This window comes from Pleuronectes platessa, chromosome 12 (assembly GCF_947347685.1).
Source record: "Pleuronectes platessa chromosome 12, fPlePla1.1, whole genome shotgun sequence".
Taxonomy (NCBI): Eukaryota; Metazoa; Chordata; class Actinopteri; order Pleuronectiformes; family Pleuronectidae; genus Pleuronectes; species Pleuronectes platessa.
In genome coordinates, this window is record NC_070637.1 from 7,636,654 (window position 1) to 7,657,740 (window position 21,087).

The 21,087-nt window shown below is 40.1% G+C and overlaps 1 protein-coding gene across 3 annotated transcripts in view; it reads right to left on the reverse strand.

Moving 5' to 3' along the window:
• Window positions 1-21,087, reverse strand: part of dntt (deoxynucleotidyltransferase, terminal) — a 99,883-nt gene that overhangs the window by 17,026 nt on the left and 61,770 nt on the right. For all 3 annotated transcript variants that reach the window (XM_053435870.1, XM_053435871.1, XM_053435872.1), the window contains 2 exons: window positions 19,264-19,512; window positions 18,796-18,879 (listed from right to left, as the gene is read on the reverse strand). In XM_053435870.1, the coding sequence (XP_053291845.1) occupies window positions 18,796-18,879; window positions 19,264-19,512 (333 nt within the window). The remainder of the gene's footprint in view (window positions 1-18,795; window positions 18,880-19,263; window positions 19,513-21,087) is intronic.

Below are 21,087 nucleotides of genomic sequence, written 5' to 3' on the forward strand. Positions count from 1 at the left end.
ATCTATGACTACCACTCATTAGAAGCTAGTAACAGGAACTGAGTGGGTGGATGAGAGGTTGAAAAAGTGGCCAAGGTACAGTGGGGGAGATAGGAGTGAAACTGTGACAGGGAGAAAAAGGGGGGTGGTAGAATTCAAGAACAGTAAATAAAAAGATAATATTCATGCTATTATGTGCCTCCTTTCTATTCACAATTTGTTCCTGCCTCTAAATTTGTCCACCACTCTTTTTTCCTGCTTCATTTCAGTCTATTTTTCACACACCCTCCTCTATCATTACCCTCTTTCTGTCAGGGAATAGCTGTCAATATGATTTATCATTGATGCTAACTGATGTAGTTGTCCCACTGTGAAGGCTGATTAGATGACCATCCTGCTGATCCAGCCTCATCAGGGATAACAGTCGGCGGGAGCGGCGACAGAGCCACCCTGTCTCTTTCTTTCTCTTTATTCCTCGCTCTGTCCATCTTCATCTCCCCCTTGATTTATTGTCACTACCGTTTCCCCTCCCGTGACACATTCCAATAGACAGACCGTCCTCATAGGCTTCACTAGGCAGCCATTTCACGAAAAAAATATACTTATGCTGTCAACATAAATTACAATTTACTGCCGTTTAAAAAAAAATGTATCCCACTTTGCAGTGATGCTGTAGATTTGCCCCATTTGCCCCAGGAAAACTGCTGTGTCAGCAATGAACAGAATATTCTCCACCTGCAGAGACTAAAGAATTACCAGAACAATTAAAAAAGTAAAAAATTGTGAAAAAAAGTGAGAAACACACATTTTGCAGCTGTTTTTTACCTGTTTTCCCTCTTCTATCTCTTTGGCACCACATGTTAACAAACAGTCTTAAAACAAACATTTTGCCTGTTGAACACGCTCACATTGTCACTGTGAGCACCACAGCCATTTTCAGACATGACCTGTAGATTTAGTACAGAAAATTGGGTCCGGACTCTACCCTCAGTTAGCTTTTTACACATGCACAGCACAGTGGGCGGTTTCTGCCCGGATGCGTCCACAAAAGCAACAAATCCTCTGCGTTATTCAGGCGAGAGGTGGAGGAGCCGGGTGCAGCAGTTAGAGGCAGGAAGTAACTTATTAAGTCCAATGCGGAGATCACAGGAATTCTTTACAACACACAGACAATGTTGTCGGCTCTATGTGTATGACACCGTATTTTCAACAGGAGATATTCTTCTTCTTTAAATGTTATTATTTTTGCGTCTGTCGCATGTTAGAAGCCATTAACCTCCCAATTGCTTGCTGTGAATCCAGCGGGGGATGTGTTCTCACATCGGATTCTCCTGAATTTCTTGGGACTTTAAACTAGGGGGGACCTGGCAGGGCGAAAGTTTGCAGATAATCCGGAGGCTCTCATTCTGACATTTGTGTTCATTCATTCACCTCTTACACAGAGTCCAGAGAATCAGTACATGTCTTAAAGCATGTTCTCCTTTACCCTGGTATCCCTATTCTCTTTTTGAGACTCAAAGAGGAAAAAATGACAAAGACTATAACCATGGAAGTCAATCAGTATAAAAAACTAGTGGACCATTTCTTGACTGGTTGTGTGAAACTTGGCTTACCACAGCACTGTGCACCATTACTGCAGCAGCCCTCCCACTTCACACTACCCTATTATTCCCATTGAAGTCCAATAATTGTTTCTCGGACCTCTATGTGGAACGACCCGGTAACATGGCAACTGTATCCTGAAGTGAATGTGAATATTTGCATTGTTCACCTGTCATGGGGAACTCATTACTTTGGTGATTGGAGCAAACGGGCGTCTTGTTTCAGGGGAGGGGAGGACAAAAGCGCAGTTCTCACAAATTTGTGCTAATATCTTGATTTTTCTGACACACATGACATTTGAAACATTTTGTATTTCAGAAAACTTCTAGTAAAATGAACCAAAGCAGAGGAAATTGTTGCCTTCGGTATTGATGATGTATTTTTCTAAAAGCAACAGTAGAGCACAAATTATATAAAGGGATTGTTCAGGAAACCTTCTGGAGTGGAATTAGACGTCACTGCACCACCTTCACAGTTAACTCAATGAATGCTGTCACTGTATAATCAATCATGCATCCACGCTGATTTACCTGTCTGCCAGAATTCCACTTGGCTTCCATCTTACAGTCAGAGCCTTTCAAGACCAACTCGGGGACATAGCAGAGAAAACGTCCAAACTGTCGTGATCAAAGCAAATCCCTGAAATTGAAAATTCCTTGAACAATTTTTGACTGGCAGAAAAAAAAGGGAGGAAATATGTGCAGGTATTTATGGCAAATGAAAAACTCGTTTCTTTGTAATGCTGAGTGGCAGCTCCCTAAGAGGAGAGCGACGTTTTTAATCAGAATAAATGCAAGAAGACAGTCAGACCTTTTTCATGAGTACGGCATTAACATGGACAGAGAACTGACAAAGTCATTGCAGGCATGCAGGGGGGATTCCGACTAGGTATTCTCATTGTTGACCGTTTAAAACATGAACTTACAATAATAATTTCGACCAAATAATTGGTTAATCTTGTTGATTCAATCTGGGACCATCTGAGCAGGCATTCTCCCCTGTTTATTAAAACAGGGGAGCTTTAACAGACTACACACCAGACCGACTCCATATCATTTGGTTATATTGCTGTTTCTGAATAAAAACCAGTAGAAAACCTCTCTGCTGAGGACTGAGTAGTCTTGGCTTGTTAAGGCCTGTCCCAATTCACCCCTTAGCATTACCACTTGGCCCAACCCTTTGGTTTTGCGCATGGCCGTAAAGGGCTTGTGTTTTTCCATTTCCCTATGTGATGTAGGGGAAGCGGCCAACTAGCCCTTCAAACATCCCTTCAACCTTAATGTATTCAGGACCACATAATAACGAAGGGGTAGAAGCAAACAACTTGGCGACCCCTGCGGCTAAAATGTTCATAAATGTAAGTATGAAATCTTAAAAAACTAACCATGAAATTGTTTTTTAATCCAGCGGAATATTTTATTCAGATCCAGTAGCAAATAACAGCAAACATGTAAACAGTATGAGTGAGAGTAACAAGTAACTTTCATACTCCCATGTCCCATATATGAAGTTTGAAAAACAATTCCCCGCTTATGTTATAACGTTTTCATTGAAAAATTTGATAGATAATGGTTATTTATATAATGTCAGAGGATTATGTATTTTAGTGTAATAATGTTTGTTGGCTGCTGATGACGTAACAAGTCTTGTCCGTTTAGCCCCTTGTGGCCAACTCTAAGCGAAGGGCACTTCATGTGTAGGGGTAGAGCCAAGCGAGAGGAATTGGGGCACGGCAATATGAGAGTTGAATTTTGTAATTGTCCACTTAACAATTCCACAGTTTACTCTAATGGTTATCTGAGTGACTGTATGCCCGTCACGGCTGAGGGAATACGCACAAAAGCAGAAGGTTAAGGCGATATTTGCCTGCCTAAGATGCTAAAAACGTGAAACTATGGATGTTTTAACAGTCCACCGAAGTGACTAGAATTCTCTCGACTGAGACAGACGGGTCTGTGTGTATAAGAAAAGAAACATAGCAGTGCTGCAGGTGTGTGATGATGATTGAATCATACTTTACTATGGTTTATCAGAATCTGATCAGAATTAAAAATACTTTATTGATCCCAGGGAAAAATTGTTTATGTTACAATAGCTCCATGCAAGAGTTACATGCTGCTGTGTGCACCTGCAAATATTAACCACAAATTGCATTGATATTTTTTCCCTCCATCAGATATTTGTCCAATATATAACATTTTAATTTAGTCAGTTAATGGTTGATCAATTTTAGGGGGTCAGTTATCGGTCAGAATAAAAAATAAATCAGAATGTACATCATCAATTAAGCTAATTTACTGGAAGGAAGTGATCAATAAACAAACCAGTAAGGTTTCCAATGGAAACACTTGACTTAAACAAAGCAGTGGAACTGTTTTCTTGGCTTGTGTGCAATGACCTCATTTACACCCCAATAACAAAATCTGGAACATCCAGATAATGAACTGGCTGATGGTATTTGCCGTTATCTGTGCTTTGTAGTCCTTATTGATTAGATGCTGCTTTGGATGAGCACAGAGAGGCAGGTGAAAAGGTTCAGAGCAGAACAACTTTATTTACAATAGGCTTTGTTTGTACCATAATCATTATGGTGTCCAAATAAGTTGTGAGCAGAAAAACAAAACCCACTCACTTCCACTTTTGACTACATTTGGTCCTGACTCATCAAGGCGGCGACTCAGAAAGGGACCTGCAGAGCCCCATTGTTCAGACACACCATGTAGACATCAGAGGTGATGGGTGGATGCTACATCCTTTCTGTGTGTGTGTAACAATCCAAGGGAGATTGTGGTGGGTGAGGCAAATTGCCAGTTATATCCCACAACTGAATTGTGATATTATCTTACTTCTTAGGACCTGAGCCACCCAACATCTATCATGTTCATCTTCCAGTGGCAGCCCCCCTTAAAACTAACATCGTGAGATCGCCTCTGCGAACAGCTCTGCACAAATTGTGACATTCAGGATCACGTTTCTGACAAGTTAGGCCCAAGGGGGTATGGAAATGTCCCAGAATGTCTTGCAAATCACAGGCAAGCTGGGAGAGAGACACACAAATGTAGCAATTTCACCATTAATACGGATTAAAAAATTATTAAAATTATTGTAATATTTTTGTATAATATCGTTTCAATGTATTATTGCTAGCGCTCTAGCATTAACATGATAGCAATCCTTTTTTTGCATGATAATCCCATATTTTCACATAATTTCATATCGCACCCCCCCTCGTTGAAGACACACGATGCACTTGAATGGAACCTGCTTATAGCAGCGATGTTACTGAACTGAACTGCTCCTCTAATAACAAAGCATCCTGAGAGGGTGGATTCACCTGCATTAACAATGATGTTATTTGGATATCATAGGTTTGTCACTTTAGTCTCAACAATGTTAATGACGTCCCAGGCAAAACTTCTTGTCTCGTCTGTTCATCATCAACGAGAACTGATGGTGTTTTTCTGGGTTTCCGTGAAAACTACAGATGCTGTAACGACTTCTTGAAGGGCTGTCTACCCCTTGTGACTCCATTTCAAGGGGCAAGATAACCCTCGAAGACAAGGGGTAGGGGTAGGGAGAGGGGGTGAAATGGGATTGGGCCTAAATCTTCATCTGCCAGATCAGGCCATAAACCTACAATAATTGTTTCTTGAGCAGTTTGTGCAAACACCACACGTTGTTGCATTAACCTGTAGTGTAGTGTACCACCACATTTGCTAATGTGTACGTTATCTACAAATGAAAAATAAGATTCACAATCGTGTGCAGTGATTTTTTGCATTATTTTGTTTATATTCACAAATGCTTTTTCCAAACCACACACAAATACCAAGCAGCCTGAAAACATGTAAACATTTTACGAATGCATGCATCACAACCTGAATACATATTTATATTATGCAAACAGTCCTTTACTTTGGCTTCACAGAAATCCTCATACATGGTTGGACTACTCTTTAGTACCATTACACACTGGCCTTAACTACAGCAAAAGCATTGAGAAGCAGAACAAAACAGAACTGCAGAAAAATATCAGAGCAACAAAGGTGAGCAACAGCTCTAATAGAAAAGCTGGTTGTCTCAACAGTAAATAATAAGAATGCCTCCAGCTCATCCTGCAAAACAAAAACCTCCTGGTTTCCACACCTGCAGAGCCCTTCTGTCTCTCCACATGTTTCCTCACTTTACTCTCCCTCCACAAATTATGACTGCAGCAGGATTTTACTGCTGGCGAAGCTCCCTGCCTGTTCTGAGTTTGTTGCCTGGTGTTCCTAGAATGCACCTGTTGGCAACATCTGAAATGGTCCAATTTCACAAATCCTATTTACAAATCCAAATGGATCTTGTAATCTGTAATTCCCCCTCCTTATCTTCCGCCTGGGTGGGAGCTTCTCTTGAAAGCTAAGACAAGGTTTTACGAGAGTAACCCAGAGCGGACAGCCTGTAAATATGAGATATTTTGAGATTCTTTAAATCCTGCAGGCTGATCCAAGCTTAAGAAACTACTCCACATGCATCTCTGCTCTGCTCCCTCATGTGCATGCAGTATGTGGGTCTATTATTGTAACTGCGCAGCTTTACCCAGACACTGCTGTCACATCGCAGGGTGTTGTGTTTGTCAGTTTCTTATTGGCTCTGGGGATGATAATCAGCCATTTAAGTTATGTGACTAGTAGTAGGGGACATAATGTTATAATCTGTAATGACGAGATGACGTTTCTACCTGCAGTGATGACATTGATACCCATGGTGGTGACATTTCTATCTGCAGTGATAATATTTGCACCCACAGTGATAACTGCTCTACCCACAGTGAGGAAGTTTCAAGCTATGACCACACGTCTGCAGTACATTCCCCGACAATGAAATGGTTTGATGCTATGACTCAAAACAATGATGACAATGTAACTTGTGGTTACGATGGATCCTCACCTACTGAAGCAAGCTATGAATTGCTTCTTGGTGTGGCTGTCGGGCTGAGACCCCACCTGGTGTGCGCAGGTCTTGCAAATAGTCTTGTAAATCAATCATCAGTTAATATTTATTTTACAGCAACCTTCAAACATGATAATAAAAAAGTAAACGTTAATACAAAGACATGATTAATAATAACAAGAAGAAGAATGAAATAATAAAATACTATCAAAGAGTATATAAAAAATTGGTTTTTAGTTTACATTTAAAAACATCTATATTTTCAGCTGATCTCAGATCTTCTGAGAAGCTGTTTCATCGCCTCGGAGCATAATGACTGGAAGCAGCATCACCACATATTTTTCTCCTGCTTTGAGGAAAAGGTCTTAAGAAAAGTCTTAACTCTTCAAGATGAGTGCAAAAAGTCACAGTGAATCTCAAAGCAAGTTATAACTACAATAATTTTCACAGTAGCGCTCCGAATGATTCACCACAGACTACAGCTAACCTAAAGAAGTTAACGACATAACGAAAGGACAAAGACCAGCGTGAACATCGATGAGGCATTTTAACGCAGGACAGACTACCAGGAGTTGAAATGGGGGGAAAAGGATGAAGAGGTTGTAAGGTTACATTCAAATAACTGTCACTCCCCACAAACACTTAACCCAGCTTTAACTCAATCATTACAATAAAGAAGACAAACCCTATCTTGAAAATGATTTTGACCATACTGATGTTTAATTGGGACATTATTTGCGATAATCATTTGTAACCCGACTGGTTTTACTTTAAAAAAGTTGTAAAAAGTGTTTTGCAGCTTCAGAGGGAGTTTACAAAAATATCCTCTAATGTCTGTTGAGTCAACATTAATTTGGCGTTCTCGGGTGATATGTGTGTCATTCATGACGCCATGTGGTATTCAATTCTGTTTAATGTGCTAGCCAATGAAATATGTAACGTGTTTAATGTGTACATTTCATTGTAACCAACCCTTTTTGTGCCATAAACAACTTGTAAAAAACTAAGTTCCATTTCCAGATATGGAAAGTATGCAACTTCTACCCTGCAGAGTGGGAGACATCTGTAGCTGAAACCAAATCTTCACATTTAGGAACCAAATTCAGAAGAATTGACTTTGTTTATTATCTACAAACATTTCTTACATTAATCAGAATAAGTTATACACAGACTGTATGGACATGTTAAAAGTTTATAAATGTGCTGTATTTGTTAACAATACTTTGAATAAATTGTATAACTGTGATATACAAAATTTGTTTTATATTTAACATAACAGCCTTTTTATATAACAGCCTCCACTGACAGTGGCAGTACAGTTGTTAGCAAATTCATGAATAAACAATTGCATCAGCCTACAGCTACACAACATTGTTGCAACCTTCTAAATATACTAGTCCTGACCCCCACTTAAAGCTTTAATACATTAACATATTCATCAAAGTGTGCATTCACACCTTAGACACACTACGTCTTTTTCAGGTCAATATGGCAAAAGCGAGAACAATCCAGTACCGAGTGCAAAATCAACAACTAACAAACCGCACGCAGCCTAATAATAAAAACAACCATCCATAAACCAGAAAGAGGATTAGAGGGAGGGAGGAAAGAAAGAAAATAAGAATTCAATTTCTGTTCCTGAGAACAGACACCCAGTGTAGCAATTACCAGTGTAATGTCCCTGGAACACTTCACTTCCGCAACAGTAATACAGTGACAATAGTTCGACTTGTAATCCACTTATTGTACTGTGTCCTGTGTTTGTTTTAGTGCGAGTGAGAAAAAAAACGTACCTCCCTCCTCACTAACATATTGTATGTTAACATGAGGACACACAACAGAATGTCTTATTTTAGCTGACTGATTCTTGCAATCCCTGCTATTGGTTGCTCAGAATGTGGGCAATGAACTGGAATAATTTAGGGTTTTTTATATTGCTTTTTATAAACAGCATTGGATTAAAACTGCCTAAGGTCTATAATGGAAACACAAATGGTGATAAAGTAGCATGAAATTGCTGCAAGCTTTTAATTGGTAAGGGATCATATTTTCTCCTTCATAATCCTGGGCAGAGGGGTTGGTGGTGATGCTACCTTCATATATAATTCTCATTCATTCTGGCGAGAGGTGCTCCTAGCATGTCGTTTACGGGCTGAGGAAAGAAACTGTAGAGGAGCTCATGTGTGAGTGCACGATTTGGGCAGCCATATGTGTACGTAGGTGAAGTAACACATTTCAAGGATTTCCTTTTTTAGTTTTGTATGAACCCTTTGTGCCGCATCACCTGTAAACACAAATACTTCCACTATTGCACCAAACGCAAACTAATTAGCTTTGGTTGAAAGCCAGTCGTCACCCACGAAGCACTGAATGAACTTCTGACCTTGAGAAAAGGATCGCAATGCATCGCTCCTCTTTCAACAAAGCAACACCACGTCTATTTATCGAACTCTTTTAATTAAAATCCATAAGAGCAGACGCACCGCCAAGGTCGACAAGAAGCATTTGCAAATGTGCATGCTTCGTGAACACACACACACTTCTACCTCGCACAGCACTCCATCTTTAAACGCCAAATTTTCCAATTCTCCCAGTACGCCACCAGGATGTTTGGAGGACAGAGACCGCACCTTCCTACGTGTGTCTGTCAAAGCGTATGCTCAGGTGTGTGTGTGTGTGTGTTACAGTGTGTGAAGCCCTGAGGGTCCCTGTGCCACCATCCGCTAAATTAAACTTCTCCGCCCCTTCTTCTGCTCGCAGAGAGCCGGCCTCCTTCCAGCCGGCTCCCATCCTGCTGCCAGGCGACCAACACTGCCTGTGTGAGCACTGAAGCCCGGGGAGCGGTGGAAACCACCACTCCCCAAAGCCCAGTGCAATTGCCCTGTTATTGTCCACTCATCCACTGCTCAGAGGCTGAAAGACAGTGGGGGGTCGGAAGAGCTGTGAGCACTCTACATCCAAAATATTGTAATTGGACATGTGTGCTTCGTATTAACTTCTGCTGTTACCCCGGAGGATAGATGCAGAGAGGGAAGAGGTGTAGAGCACATTGTGGATAATAAACGTCTTTCCTCTAAAAAAATTTAATAAAACATATTTTTCTTTTCTGGGGAGTAGGGGAGCAAGCTGAAGAATATTCGGTCTCTAAAGGAATTTCCTGTCGTCCTTCTAAATAATTTGTGAGTCAGATTTGTGACCACAAGCGATCAGAACTCTTTTTACATATATCCTGCAGGAATAAAAAATTAGCACTACCTAAAAATCTACTCCAATCTACTCCTTGAGGTATTTTGTATGAATGTGGGCTTTCCTAGATGTCCCAGTTAATGTTTTATTTGCAACAAATCACTGCCCTAAAGAAATTATTCATGGGCTTACTTTCTTTAAACTGTGTATTTTTTTCTTCTCACAGAATAATACACTTAAGTTAGAATATAAGTAAAATAAAACATTCACTGCAAACTGTAGGAAAGCCCTCATTCGTACAAATAGATCAGTTCAATGAGATAGATTTTAAATAAAGCACTGTTTAGTGACTTTAACTACTACAAATGTCATTTGTCCCTATAAAAAAAACCCCTACCTGCAATTAAAAGTCAACAATCAACCTAACCTGCATGTCTTTGCCCTTTGGGAGATAAAAGGATTTTCCTCTTTTTTTTATTTCAGCCAATTACCTATTTGTTTGCTATTTTATTGTTTATTATTAATTTCCCACGATACGGCCACTGGAAATATTAAGAATTTAAAACAACTGTTGTTTCAGCAGAAGTGAACATCACAAAATAAGAAATTGGGGATTATTTTTCCATCTCTGACCAGCTATTCCTGCTGTGAGTTTAAAGTGATTAATCATGTGATCACTTGAGAGCTGCTCTTAATGCTTCCTGGAAGCCTGTTGCCTGATTTTCTTTGTTTGGTAAATACAGGCTGTGTTTTCTTTGGAATGCAAGTCAATGTTTTATAATGACAGTAATGTTGAAGTGCAAAAAAGAATGAGAAGAAAAATAGGCCATTTCTAGTCAAGCTGTATATTTTTAAACGGTAAGACCTAAATTCTTTACAGTTTACGGTTGCAGCGTAGGTTTCTTATTGTCATAACAGTGTTGTATTTAAACACGCGGTTAGTCGAATTGCAGAGAAGAGGTGTCAGGTAGAGCGAGAATATAAAAGATCCTCTCATATCTGTAACTGGGCTTCAGGACTAAAGCCAGGCCATCGCTGCTCAAAGCCTTTTGACCAGAAGCTCATTAATCAAACTCCTACAACATGACATAGAGTAATTACCCTCTAGGAGAGACAAAACGAAAGACACGCTCACAATATATAACACACTTTCAACTCACAGCGTATATGTATAAATTTGCAGGAAAAAATGGACGGCGATATGCATTTAAACAAAACACATTTTTAACAGGTACTTTGTTTTGAGGCCTGGGAGACACACACACACACACACACACACACACACACACACATAGTGAGTTTCAAGGGTAGACCCTGCCACACATATGAGTGTGTTTTTTCAAGGTGTTGAGCGGGTCATGAATGCCTCATGCCTGGGGAGGGAGTCAGTCTGTCTAGGCATGATGAAATTCTCTACCTGTCCTCATTCATCAAGCTCTCTACACATATTAATTATTACAAACCCTCAGACTTACAGCAGAGGACACAGGAACACACACACACACACACACACAGAGAGACCCTCCCTCTCTCCCTCACCGACACCACTCTGTCAGACCTACACTTCAGTTAAAATTCAACTGTGGTCGTCAGATACTGATGCTGGTCAGCAGAGTAATTCCAGAGGACGCCTAGATGTCAGTTACTGCCAGCAGGGCGTCCCCACCCAAACTTGACGGTGGAGGCTTGGTCATCAATCACTCCATTGGTGCAAAAGCTTTCCTGGGTTGCAATTTTGTCAATTCTCTTTCACAGTCACCAGTAACGAGAAAACCAAACTGACACAGTAGATTCTTTATTGATAAAAATAGCCCTTTATCACAGCGGGAACTTGAAGCAAGAGGAACAAGGGTCTGAATTTGGTTCCTGAGCCACAGAAATGAATGGAGGCGCACTAGTGCTTAAAAGTGATAGTCAAAATTCAAAAACGGATTATAGTTCCATTACCTTACAGCTACAAAGGTATTTGTCAGGAAAAGGTTGGAAACAGTCTTTAGTGAATACAGCGTGAGCAATCTTGATACAGCATGATGTTCCTTTCAGAATCTTTTAAGATGACAGAGAATAGTCAAAATACATCAGATACGAATGTTGCCATTTCCCACATTTGGAGCCAGAGTCGGGGCAGAAACCGCTCTGACCAATCATGAGTCATTCTCAGCCAATTGTGACATTTCACCCCATTTTCCAAGTATCACATTTACAAATTGTATTCAAACAAACATCAGTGTGATAATGTTTTCCTAAATTTCAGTGTTTGAGTTTTAAGTTTGATTCATGTCCCATCCACTAACATGGAGGAGGTGGGCTTTATGACCTTTACTGCAGCCAGCCGGCTTCACTTTTGGGAAGCTGTCATATCGTCTACTTTTATATACATTTTATTGTCTTTACAGGATGTGAACACAGATCCCCAGAGAAAATACTACCACCTATTGAAAGATTAGAGCATAACATGCCATAAAATTTACATCTGAACAATAGTACTGTTCTGTAGTGGTCCCAAAACGTATTGTATAGAAGCATTGGGTATGTATTCAGACACCCGACTCTGCTCATGGTAGCATTACTGTTGTCTCCATGATCGATCTTTGTGTCTGCCGCTGTGGAAGCTGTGTTGCCCCTTGTGTTCCACTTCGGGGCTCCCAAACCATTTTTCAGAGTCATTTATATCATGACAATATTTGGACAACAAATCAAACACTAGAAGACTGAAGTTGTCCAGTCGCAGCTACAGTGAGTAAACATCCAAGTGGGACATGATGCCGTAGACCTGTGCAATTTCAACTGCGGCAATCAGCAAGAGTTGCCACTCACCACTTAAAATTGAATGGAGACACATCTATTATTCAAATTTCAACTGAGAGGGTAAACTATTAAACTAGATCTGAGCGTTGTGAAAGATCTCAGGGTTCGCATTACCCAGAAAATGTGAGGATGGAGGACATATTGTCTCATTTTCGCAGAAGACATATTGACATGTCACGGTAAGAAAGGTGTGAATGGCAACATCAACGGAGCCTGAATTCAATTTGGCTGGTGTGGTTTTCGGATCCTGATATTGTACAAGTTCCCTGTCGCACTACCATGGCTTACTGGGATGATTGAAAAGTAGAGAGTCATTGATGATATCTGTGAAACCTGTGCTTTTCCTATCAAGAAGAGTCAAAATATAAATGGACTGTATTTATATAGCACTTTTCTAGTCGACCACTCAAAGCACTTTACAGCACAAGTCCCATTCACCCACTGAAACACACTCTGTTTCTATCAAACACCGTTCATACACTGCCAGCACAACCATCAGGAATAATTTGGGTAGCATTATCTTGCCCTAGTGCCCAACGACAATACAGGATGTAGACTGGAAAGTGCTGGAAATTGAACTGCCGACCTTCTGGTGGAAGACCCGCTGTACCTCCTGAAACACAGCCGTGTCCGTATGCTGTGAAGAAGTCCCATGGTCCACTTGCATACAGCATTCATTCACGCAGTTGGCAATCACTAAAGCTGCCAGTATGACTGGTGGTTTGAATCAGGATACAACTGATAACATATTTTGTCAGCAATAACAAAACATATAATTAAAGCATCTATAATTGATATTTTTATAATAAAAATTCATCGGATAATCAAGTCACAGTGACAATACATAATTACAATCTAAATGTGCAGCTCCCATCAGCTTTACAGTGACTTTGAGTTCAGTTTGAAGCTGTCAAGCCTCCCTCCACTCTCACTGCTCTCACGGCGTCATTATTTAACACTAAAAAAAGCTCTTAAAAAACCCCTGACAGTGCTAGCGACTACAGCTGAACATAGTGGAGCATTTACTCAAGTGCCAGAGACGTCCCTCGGAGGTCGAAAAAAGTCTTAAAGACAATAGATACTGGACTCACTGTGACCAGGTGCCAAAAATCATTTGATACGTCAATGCTGAGTTCAACATTGTTCAACTCGATTCTGCTGCACCAACTAAATCTGTTATGAATTATTTTCTTAAATAATTTCAATAGAATAACTGTTCGGACTATAAAATGTCAAAAACTAGGGAAAATCTGTGACATACAGTATTTTCCAAATCTAATTGGCTCATTACTAAGTGGAGCCTTACGAAGCAGAATTGTGTTACGACAAACTATTCGCACTATACTGAGTTTCCTTCTCCACCTTTTTTATGTCGCAACAGACATTTTTTAAAGAGCACCACTGTGGCAAGTGTTGTCGCTGTGTGTGAAAACAACTCAAACCACAAAATAAAGACAAAATGGACATTAAGGTCCTAATTAAGCTCCTTCTTCGGGGTGTCTTGGACTGTCTGGTAAAAATGGAACTGAAGTTTTGGTAATTTTTCAACATGGTTGGCAGCAGGAGGAAAAGCAGAGGAGAAAAGGGTGGACGCCAAACTAAATGGCATCAGATTATAGCTGTGTTTACTTTCAAAGAGCTGGGAACAGTGCTGCTCAGGCCATTATCTCACACAGGGTATAGCCTGCTCATTTCGCTATGCGTGGCTTTATGAGCGAGGAACTCCAGCTGCCATCGCCGTCTCCTGATACTCGTAAAGCGTTATGTTGTGGGGCCATTCCCTGTAATTGGTTTGTATTATACAGTATCTTCTCACTATGGACCAGAACCTGCATCTTCAGCCATTTCACTCGTTTTTGGGTGTTGAGTGTTAGTATCTTTCTCCTTTAAAAGTAAACTGAATCACAGCAAAGCTGAATCACAGCAAAACTGAATCACAGCAAAACTGAATCACAGCCAATGCTTCAAACTAGAAATGTGTCTGTTGTGCATGAACCTTAAGTCATTGTTGCTGTGACAGATGTGTGACGGCCCCCTCCCACAGCGATTCAAGGATTCCTCCTGAGTCTGTTCTTAATTGGGAGGAGAGATCATTAGTTTGAGTGTAGCCCTCTGATCTTTTTTTAAACATTTTATAATAAGAAGCGGACCAACTTGTTTCCGTTGAGAGCCTGTCTGAAGCCCACAAGATTTAAGTCCTCTAAATGACCGCCTCTGGTCCTTAACTGAGATGTCTCCGCTTCAAGTAGACATCACTCCCGTTTCTGTGACACCAGTAACATGAGCGGCGCACAGTTTCTGCAAAACCACCGGGCAATTAGAAGGGACCCGGAAACGTTCAAAACGCCGCTATCGCACTGTCCTCAGCGATACATACCGTTCAATGGCGGCCTAAAAGTAGGGGGCACTCCTCCTCTTCAAGGTGAACAGTCAGCTTTGTGTGAAGGCGTACACTGGGACACTTAATGGGTCTTCATTATGTTAATTACAGAGGTGATGTGAAGCGAGGAATGAAAAACGGGTCACACTGTTGTGCGATTCTGTCTGAATGAACCACTTAGCTAACTAAGCTAGCCTGCGAAGAAATGTTGCATATCGCTTAGAACTTTGAGCTGTTTTACTGCACTTTAAATCCTTAACTTCCTTACAAACTGATAATCTGTTTCAATCTCCTGTTGTTCTCATGTTTCCTGCCTCGTTAGAAGTTAAAGAATTTATTGTGTACTTTCTGAAAGAATCACACTCCGACAAACAGATGCAACATTTCCGTGGGAATGTGTGTGTGTGTTTGTGTGTGGTTTCCCCCTGTCCACTCCTCTTTATGGATGCCTGCACTGTCAGCAAGACGCGCTCTGCCCTTGCATTTTAATAAACACCATCTGAGTTGGCTGCTTGTGTATAATATCTGTCAGGCAGCTGCCACCCAGTGATCCCAGAAACTCTGACCTCTGCCCCCGGGGAGCCAGCGATGGGACATCACGGAGACAGGGTGTCTTCTCCTGTCGATCCATGCAATGATACGCCTTACACCCTTGTCCCAGTCCACTCACAACTCAAACGCCTTGCCACTCTGCCCTATGCATTGGAAATGAGACAGGGCTGCCTTACAGGATGCAATGAATAGTCAGAAGGATGGGATGAACTCGAGCCTCGGAGATGCCTGTCACAAAGATTGATGGTTCCCTGGAATTTGTTGTTGTCTTGCCAGTACTATAAACTTTTCCCTGCTGAATAATTGAGTTCTTCTGCTGAAGAGTCATGTCAGTCTTTTTATAAGTTTACACGCAGGCACTTCCAGGAGTGGATCTATCGACTCCTCACTGTCAGAGTGGTGAGGATAAAAGCAAGCTGAGGTTGTGCAATAACAGCTGATGTACGACATACAAATGAGATTTAATACAAAGGCTTCATCGATCAAAAAATATTAAACTAAAACTTGCATTTGTTTGGTGTGCTATTAGCTATATCCGACTTGTATTACATGGTATTCAAATCTCCTTAGTTGTTGCTCGCTGCATGGAAACATAAAACATAAAAATCCCAGCCATCTGTCACCCCTGCCTCCAAACTCATCACACCTGATGTCAAAACTGATGATAGGAAATTGACTTCTCTTCATTGCTAAAAATTTGAATTCATCATTTACACTCTAAAATGCCACAATGCCACTATGTAAATTTTGGATTTTGAATTTTGCCTTTACAAATTGCTTAAATAATTCACTGTCAAAATCTCATCAAATGAACACTCTGTCTACAAACTGATTGAATAAATGGTGCTCTGTAGAAACTGTGTGTTATGTTTACTAGAAAAGAACCGTAAAGACAGCAGGAAATCTTTCTTTTGGAAAGTTTTCAGTCTCTGCATTGTTCTATCTCACGATGGAACATCAATGAAGTACCAGAAAAAGGGGACGGCTGTATTCATTACCTTGAAAACAAAGCAGTCACTCTATCCTGTTTCATCGCTCTACTTTGCCCATTTTCAAGTTGTTATTTGATGTAGTGGAAACACAAACACATATTCGTGTGGTGAAAAAGGGTTCTGATTGTATAAGTTGTGAGGAATAGAATTAGTTTATTCCATTTCCAGTTGATACATGACAGTAACAACTTGATATAATGGAGATTGCAATTTTAAGTATTGCTAAAAACCTGTGAAACAAATGTCTACACTTTTAATTTACGTCTTAATTGTATCACATGCTACTAAAACGCTCGAACTCGCTGTTTTCTACGTGGAAAGTGTTAAAATCACAGCCGTCTGTCACCCCCGCCTCCGAGCTCATCGCACCTGTTGTCAAAACTGATTTTTTCACACATGGAAAAATGACTTTTTCGCATTGGCTAAAAATACCAGGTGTGCTATGAGTGAAGGCCCGACCTTGTCATAGGATAGCGTTTGCGACAGCCCATCTTAACATAGCACTATTACCATCACTGCATGAGCCTTTCAACAACTACATGAAAACACACCAAACCACTGTTTCTCCCCTCCTGAAGCCAATTAAGTGCATTATTCCCACAAAGGTGAGGTGTTCCCAGACAAAACCTAATTAGCTCCAGCACCGTAGGCAAGCAAAGCGATAATTGGTTATTAAATTGCACGAGATATTGTGTAAATACGTTTACCCGCCTTTACTGTGTGTATTTATATAAGTGTGTAAGGTAAGATGTGGTTTATTTAATTTGGAAATGTGGAAGTTAACTTCCTGTTGCAATTATCTTCACATTTATAAGCTTGTGCTCTCACACATTGAAACATTGAGACGCTTTTGTTCATCCCGCTGTGTGGCGTGTGTGTTTGTGTGTGTGTGTGTGTGTATGTGTGTGTGTTTGTGTGCGTGTGTGTGTGTGTCTGTGAGAGAGAGCATGCTAAACAATTCCCACCTCCCACTAAACACTGTGATTTAATTAAACACGTTGCGGCTCGCAAACATGTATCGCACCGAAACATTTGTGATAGTTTGTCAAAGTTTTGATATGCTGGTGCCGTCAGTCACGCTCGCCCTAATCCCTATACCTTTAAGGACCAGTGCTTTGGCAGTTATTCACTCTGCCTGTTCATAAACACACAGTCAGTGGGGAAATGTGGCAAAGCACAACTCTGTGGAAAAAGCTGATGTGATTGCCTTTGCACTCACTGCTGCTGGATTTTGATTCACACTCCCAACTCCACTTCTATGTTTATCTGTGTTTTATAGAAAGTAGTATATTTTATAGTTTATTTTAAAGAGCAGAGCATTTTTGCTTGCGTGCTCTTTGGGACCAGCCTGAGTGGTTTGGTTTCTTCAGGGATTCAAAGACAGTTGAGTCTACGATGGTGCTTTGACTTTGTGGAGTCCATTTCAATCATAACCATGTAAATTGATATGGTACTATTCCACTAATATTGTTTTGACAAAAAGGCCACATTTGATCCAACAATAACATCAGTCGTTAAAATAAGTAATTTTAATCACTTTGATAGTCCTTTCATAATCTTTCACAGACATTATCGTCCTTAGCTAAACACCTTGTTAGCTACCCAGCTTCATTCATTAAAAATATAAAAACTGACGATTCAGCTGTACAGGATTTTGCAAGCTGTGGACAACAATTCTCAAATACAATAACTCTTAAATCAAATTATTCCTTTGATAGAGGTTAAAATAAACACTTGGCAACTGCAACCAGCACAATGTGATCAACACTTTAAATCACTGTATATGATGAAAAATCCCACTCAATACATCTACCGAACCAAATACATCTGTTCCTTCTCATCCCTTTCTGTAAAATCTGGTATTTGGTGACTACATATCGATCATGATGCCTCGTGCTGGCAGTGGTGGCCCGTAGCAAAAATGTGATAAATAATTAAGAATAACATTTGATATCTAATCCCAAACATGTTTCAGCTGAAGATGCCGAAATGTGGGTAAACACGATGTTACTATTTGCAGCTTGTATGATTAGCTGTTAACATGCGAGTTTGAAACACATTGTGCATATGGAGGGACGAGCAGGGAAGTGGAGTGTGTCGGAGAAATGAGACGAAATCTGAAGTTGAAATGTTTTTGTGTAAGTCATTGTTACAGTTGAGGTATGATGTCTCTATCACATTTCATCAGTCTGTGTTAAGCTCATTCTGTCTTAACCAAATAGTTTGAACCTATACATTGTGGCACTTGTTCAAACCACTAGTTTAAATGTTATCCAATAAATCTTTGCTAAACTTTTGCACATTATTCAGTGACTGTGCAAAAACAGTCTGTTGTTGTGTATCTAATGATGCACTGGGTACCTTAGTTTTGTCGTACAGGGTGTGGTTGTCCAAAAGCATCCGCCGCTCTAATCGAGCAAAACTCCTCAGGTCTCTCTCAAACTGCTGTGGAAGAGAAGGATCAATAGTCAGAAATCCAATATCAGTTTTATGTGTCTGTTTATATGGGACTGAAATGAAAAAGCTGAATGTACTTTGTCTTCCTGTGGGAGTTTTTAGCTTTTTTTAACATCATTAACAAGTAAGTATTTCGATAATATACACTTGCATGACTTTGTATATATTTTCAATATATCAAGTTTCTATCAAGGTGATTTAGTTTTCTGTCCTTGAGGTTGTTCTTGTGCCCGGGCAACATTTTATCACATGGCGTTGGCCAGACAATGAATTATCAATCATCACAGCAACTTGTACTTTTTGCTGTTGTTCTAATCATTGATTGCCCCTGAGGCTCCCTCACTGTCATTCAGTCTCCATAATCCTTCATACCCTGGAGCCGGTCCAGCCCAGCAGTGCATAAGCGTAACGATCCAGAGGCGGTGACACCAGGTCCACACGCACAGCCCTCCAGCCCCTGTCGTCTTCCTCTGCACAGTTGAGACCTCCCTCCACTTGGCTTGCCTTCAGCCTCAAGATCAGGAAGCACTTGGCAAAGTGATCCATAGCCTCAAACCTGAGGCTGGGAAGCTTGGACCATTCAAAGGTGGAGGCCTGGTAATCATAATACAGCAAAATGCCCTGGTGAAGAGAGAAAAACTAGGTTTAATAGCATGAACATCTGTTAGGTTATAGATTTGTGTGTACTGCAGGTTATATATCCTATTAATAATGTTATCAATGCAGGTTTTCCCTTTATAGATTCTTGCTTCTCCGAAAACATCCGCCTCTCAGTAAGATACAAACTAGTCTATCTATAACAATTAAAGTACAGGCATACTTGTAGGATAAATCCAAACTTTAATTTCTTTAAATTTATGCAACTAGAATACATGAATATGCTTTCATGGGTTTAGGTGAGTGAGTTTAAGAAGCACTGCCACTCGATCAAGCTTCAAGGGAGCATCCAGGATCCTTGGTCATCAGGGCAGCCACAAACCCATCTGACGATCACAGTCTGAAAGCAAGGTGTTGATCCCGACGTTGATCTTGAATTTATTCCAAACTCATACTAAAATAAGGATGCCACATCTGAAGTGACGAGGTCAAAAGGATTTGGCACAAACATTCACTTTACAGAATTTCGTGGTCAAAGGTCAAGATAAATGTGACATTGGAAAACATGTTTTTGGCAATAACTCGAAAATTCCTCAGCTAATTATGAGGAAAATACATGTACACCAGTATAAGCAGGTATGCAGGTTCTCTCTGCCACCAAAAGTAGTTTTTTAAGATTCTTCATAGTTTCGATGTAGCAAAATAAAAAATGTCACGTATTTAAATCATTAAGTCTTCAGTACAAACATTATTGTTTGTCCCAATTTTCTTTCTCTGTGTTTTTATCTATCCATTTGTCTGCATTCCATCTTTTTCAAACCAAATCATCAACTCATTTAAACTGAGTGTAGAGAAACCGGCTCATCACTCCGCTCCAAACCAGATCATCAGGTAACCCATGGGGTACCACACTTTGCACAAGCTTTTACTTTTAGATAAATTTGCATTTGGAAGACTAAATTACTGTTCAATGTTTACACTGAAAAGCACAATTACAGTAAAAAAGTATTACTATATGGCTTGATGTTTTTTGCACTGTGTTCTTGGAAAACAAAACAACTTCTCTTTTGTCATAGATTGGCTGTAGTGAATATTGTCAAAATCGGTCATATACATCCATTCTAATGTAGTTTTCATTAATTTAGGCCTATATTTTAGCTTTATTGTTCTTTGAAACTTTAACTTTAACTTGCCTTTAACTGCAAGAGCCGTGTCACAAAGCACAACCCTGTTTCTTCATTATAAGATCATTCATTATCACACACAGTTTCAATGCTGTAATTTTGCTTTCAGAGCTGCAAGTCTTACAAACTGTTATTTCTGTCTATGAGCCTATGTCTTTAAAAACAAACACTTTTTAATCTTGATGATAAGAAACTTCAGTGAAGGCCTTGAGGTATTGAAAATGGTCATGTTAAGGTTATGTTTCACTGAGCAACATTTTTTTCAATCTTACAATTGTGAGAAGAAATATAAGAGAAACTTTCTGAGAAAGATGTCAGGTGGTGGTGCTATAGATGATGTTATGTATTTTACCTTTATGAATGACTTTATTAATTGATTGTTATTTATTTTCACTTTTTAGACACGATAGCGCTA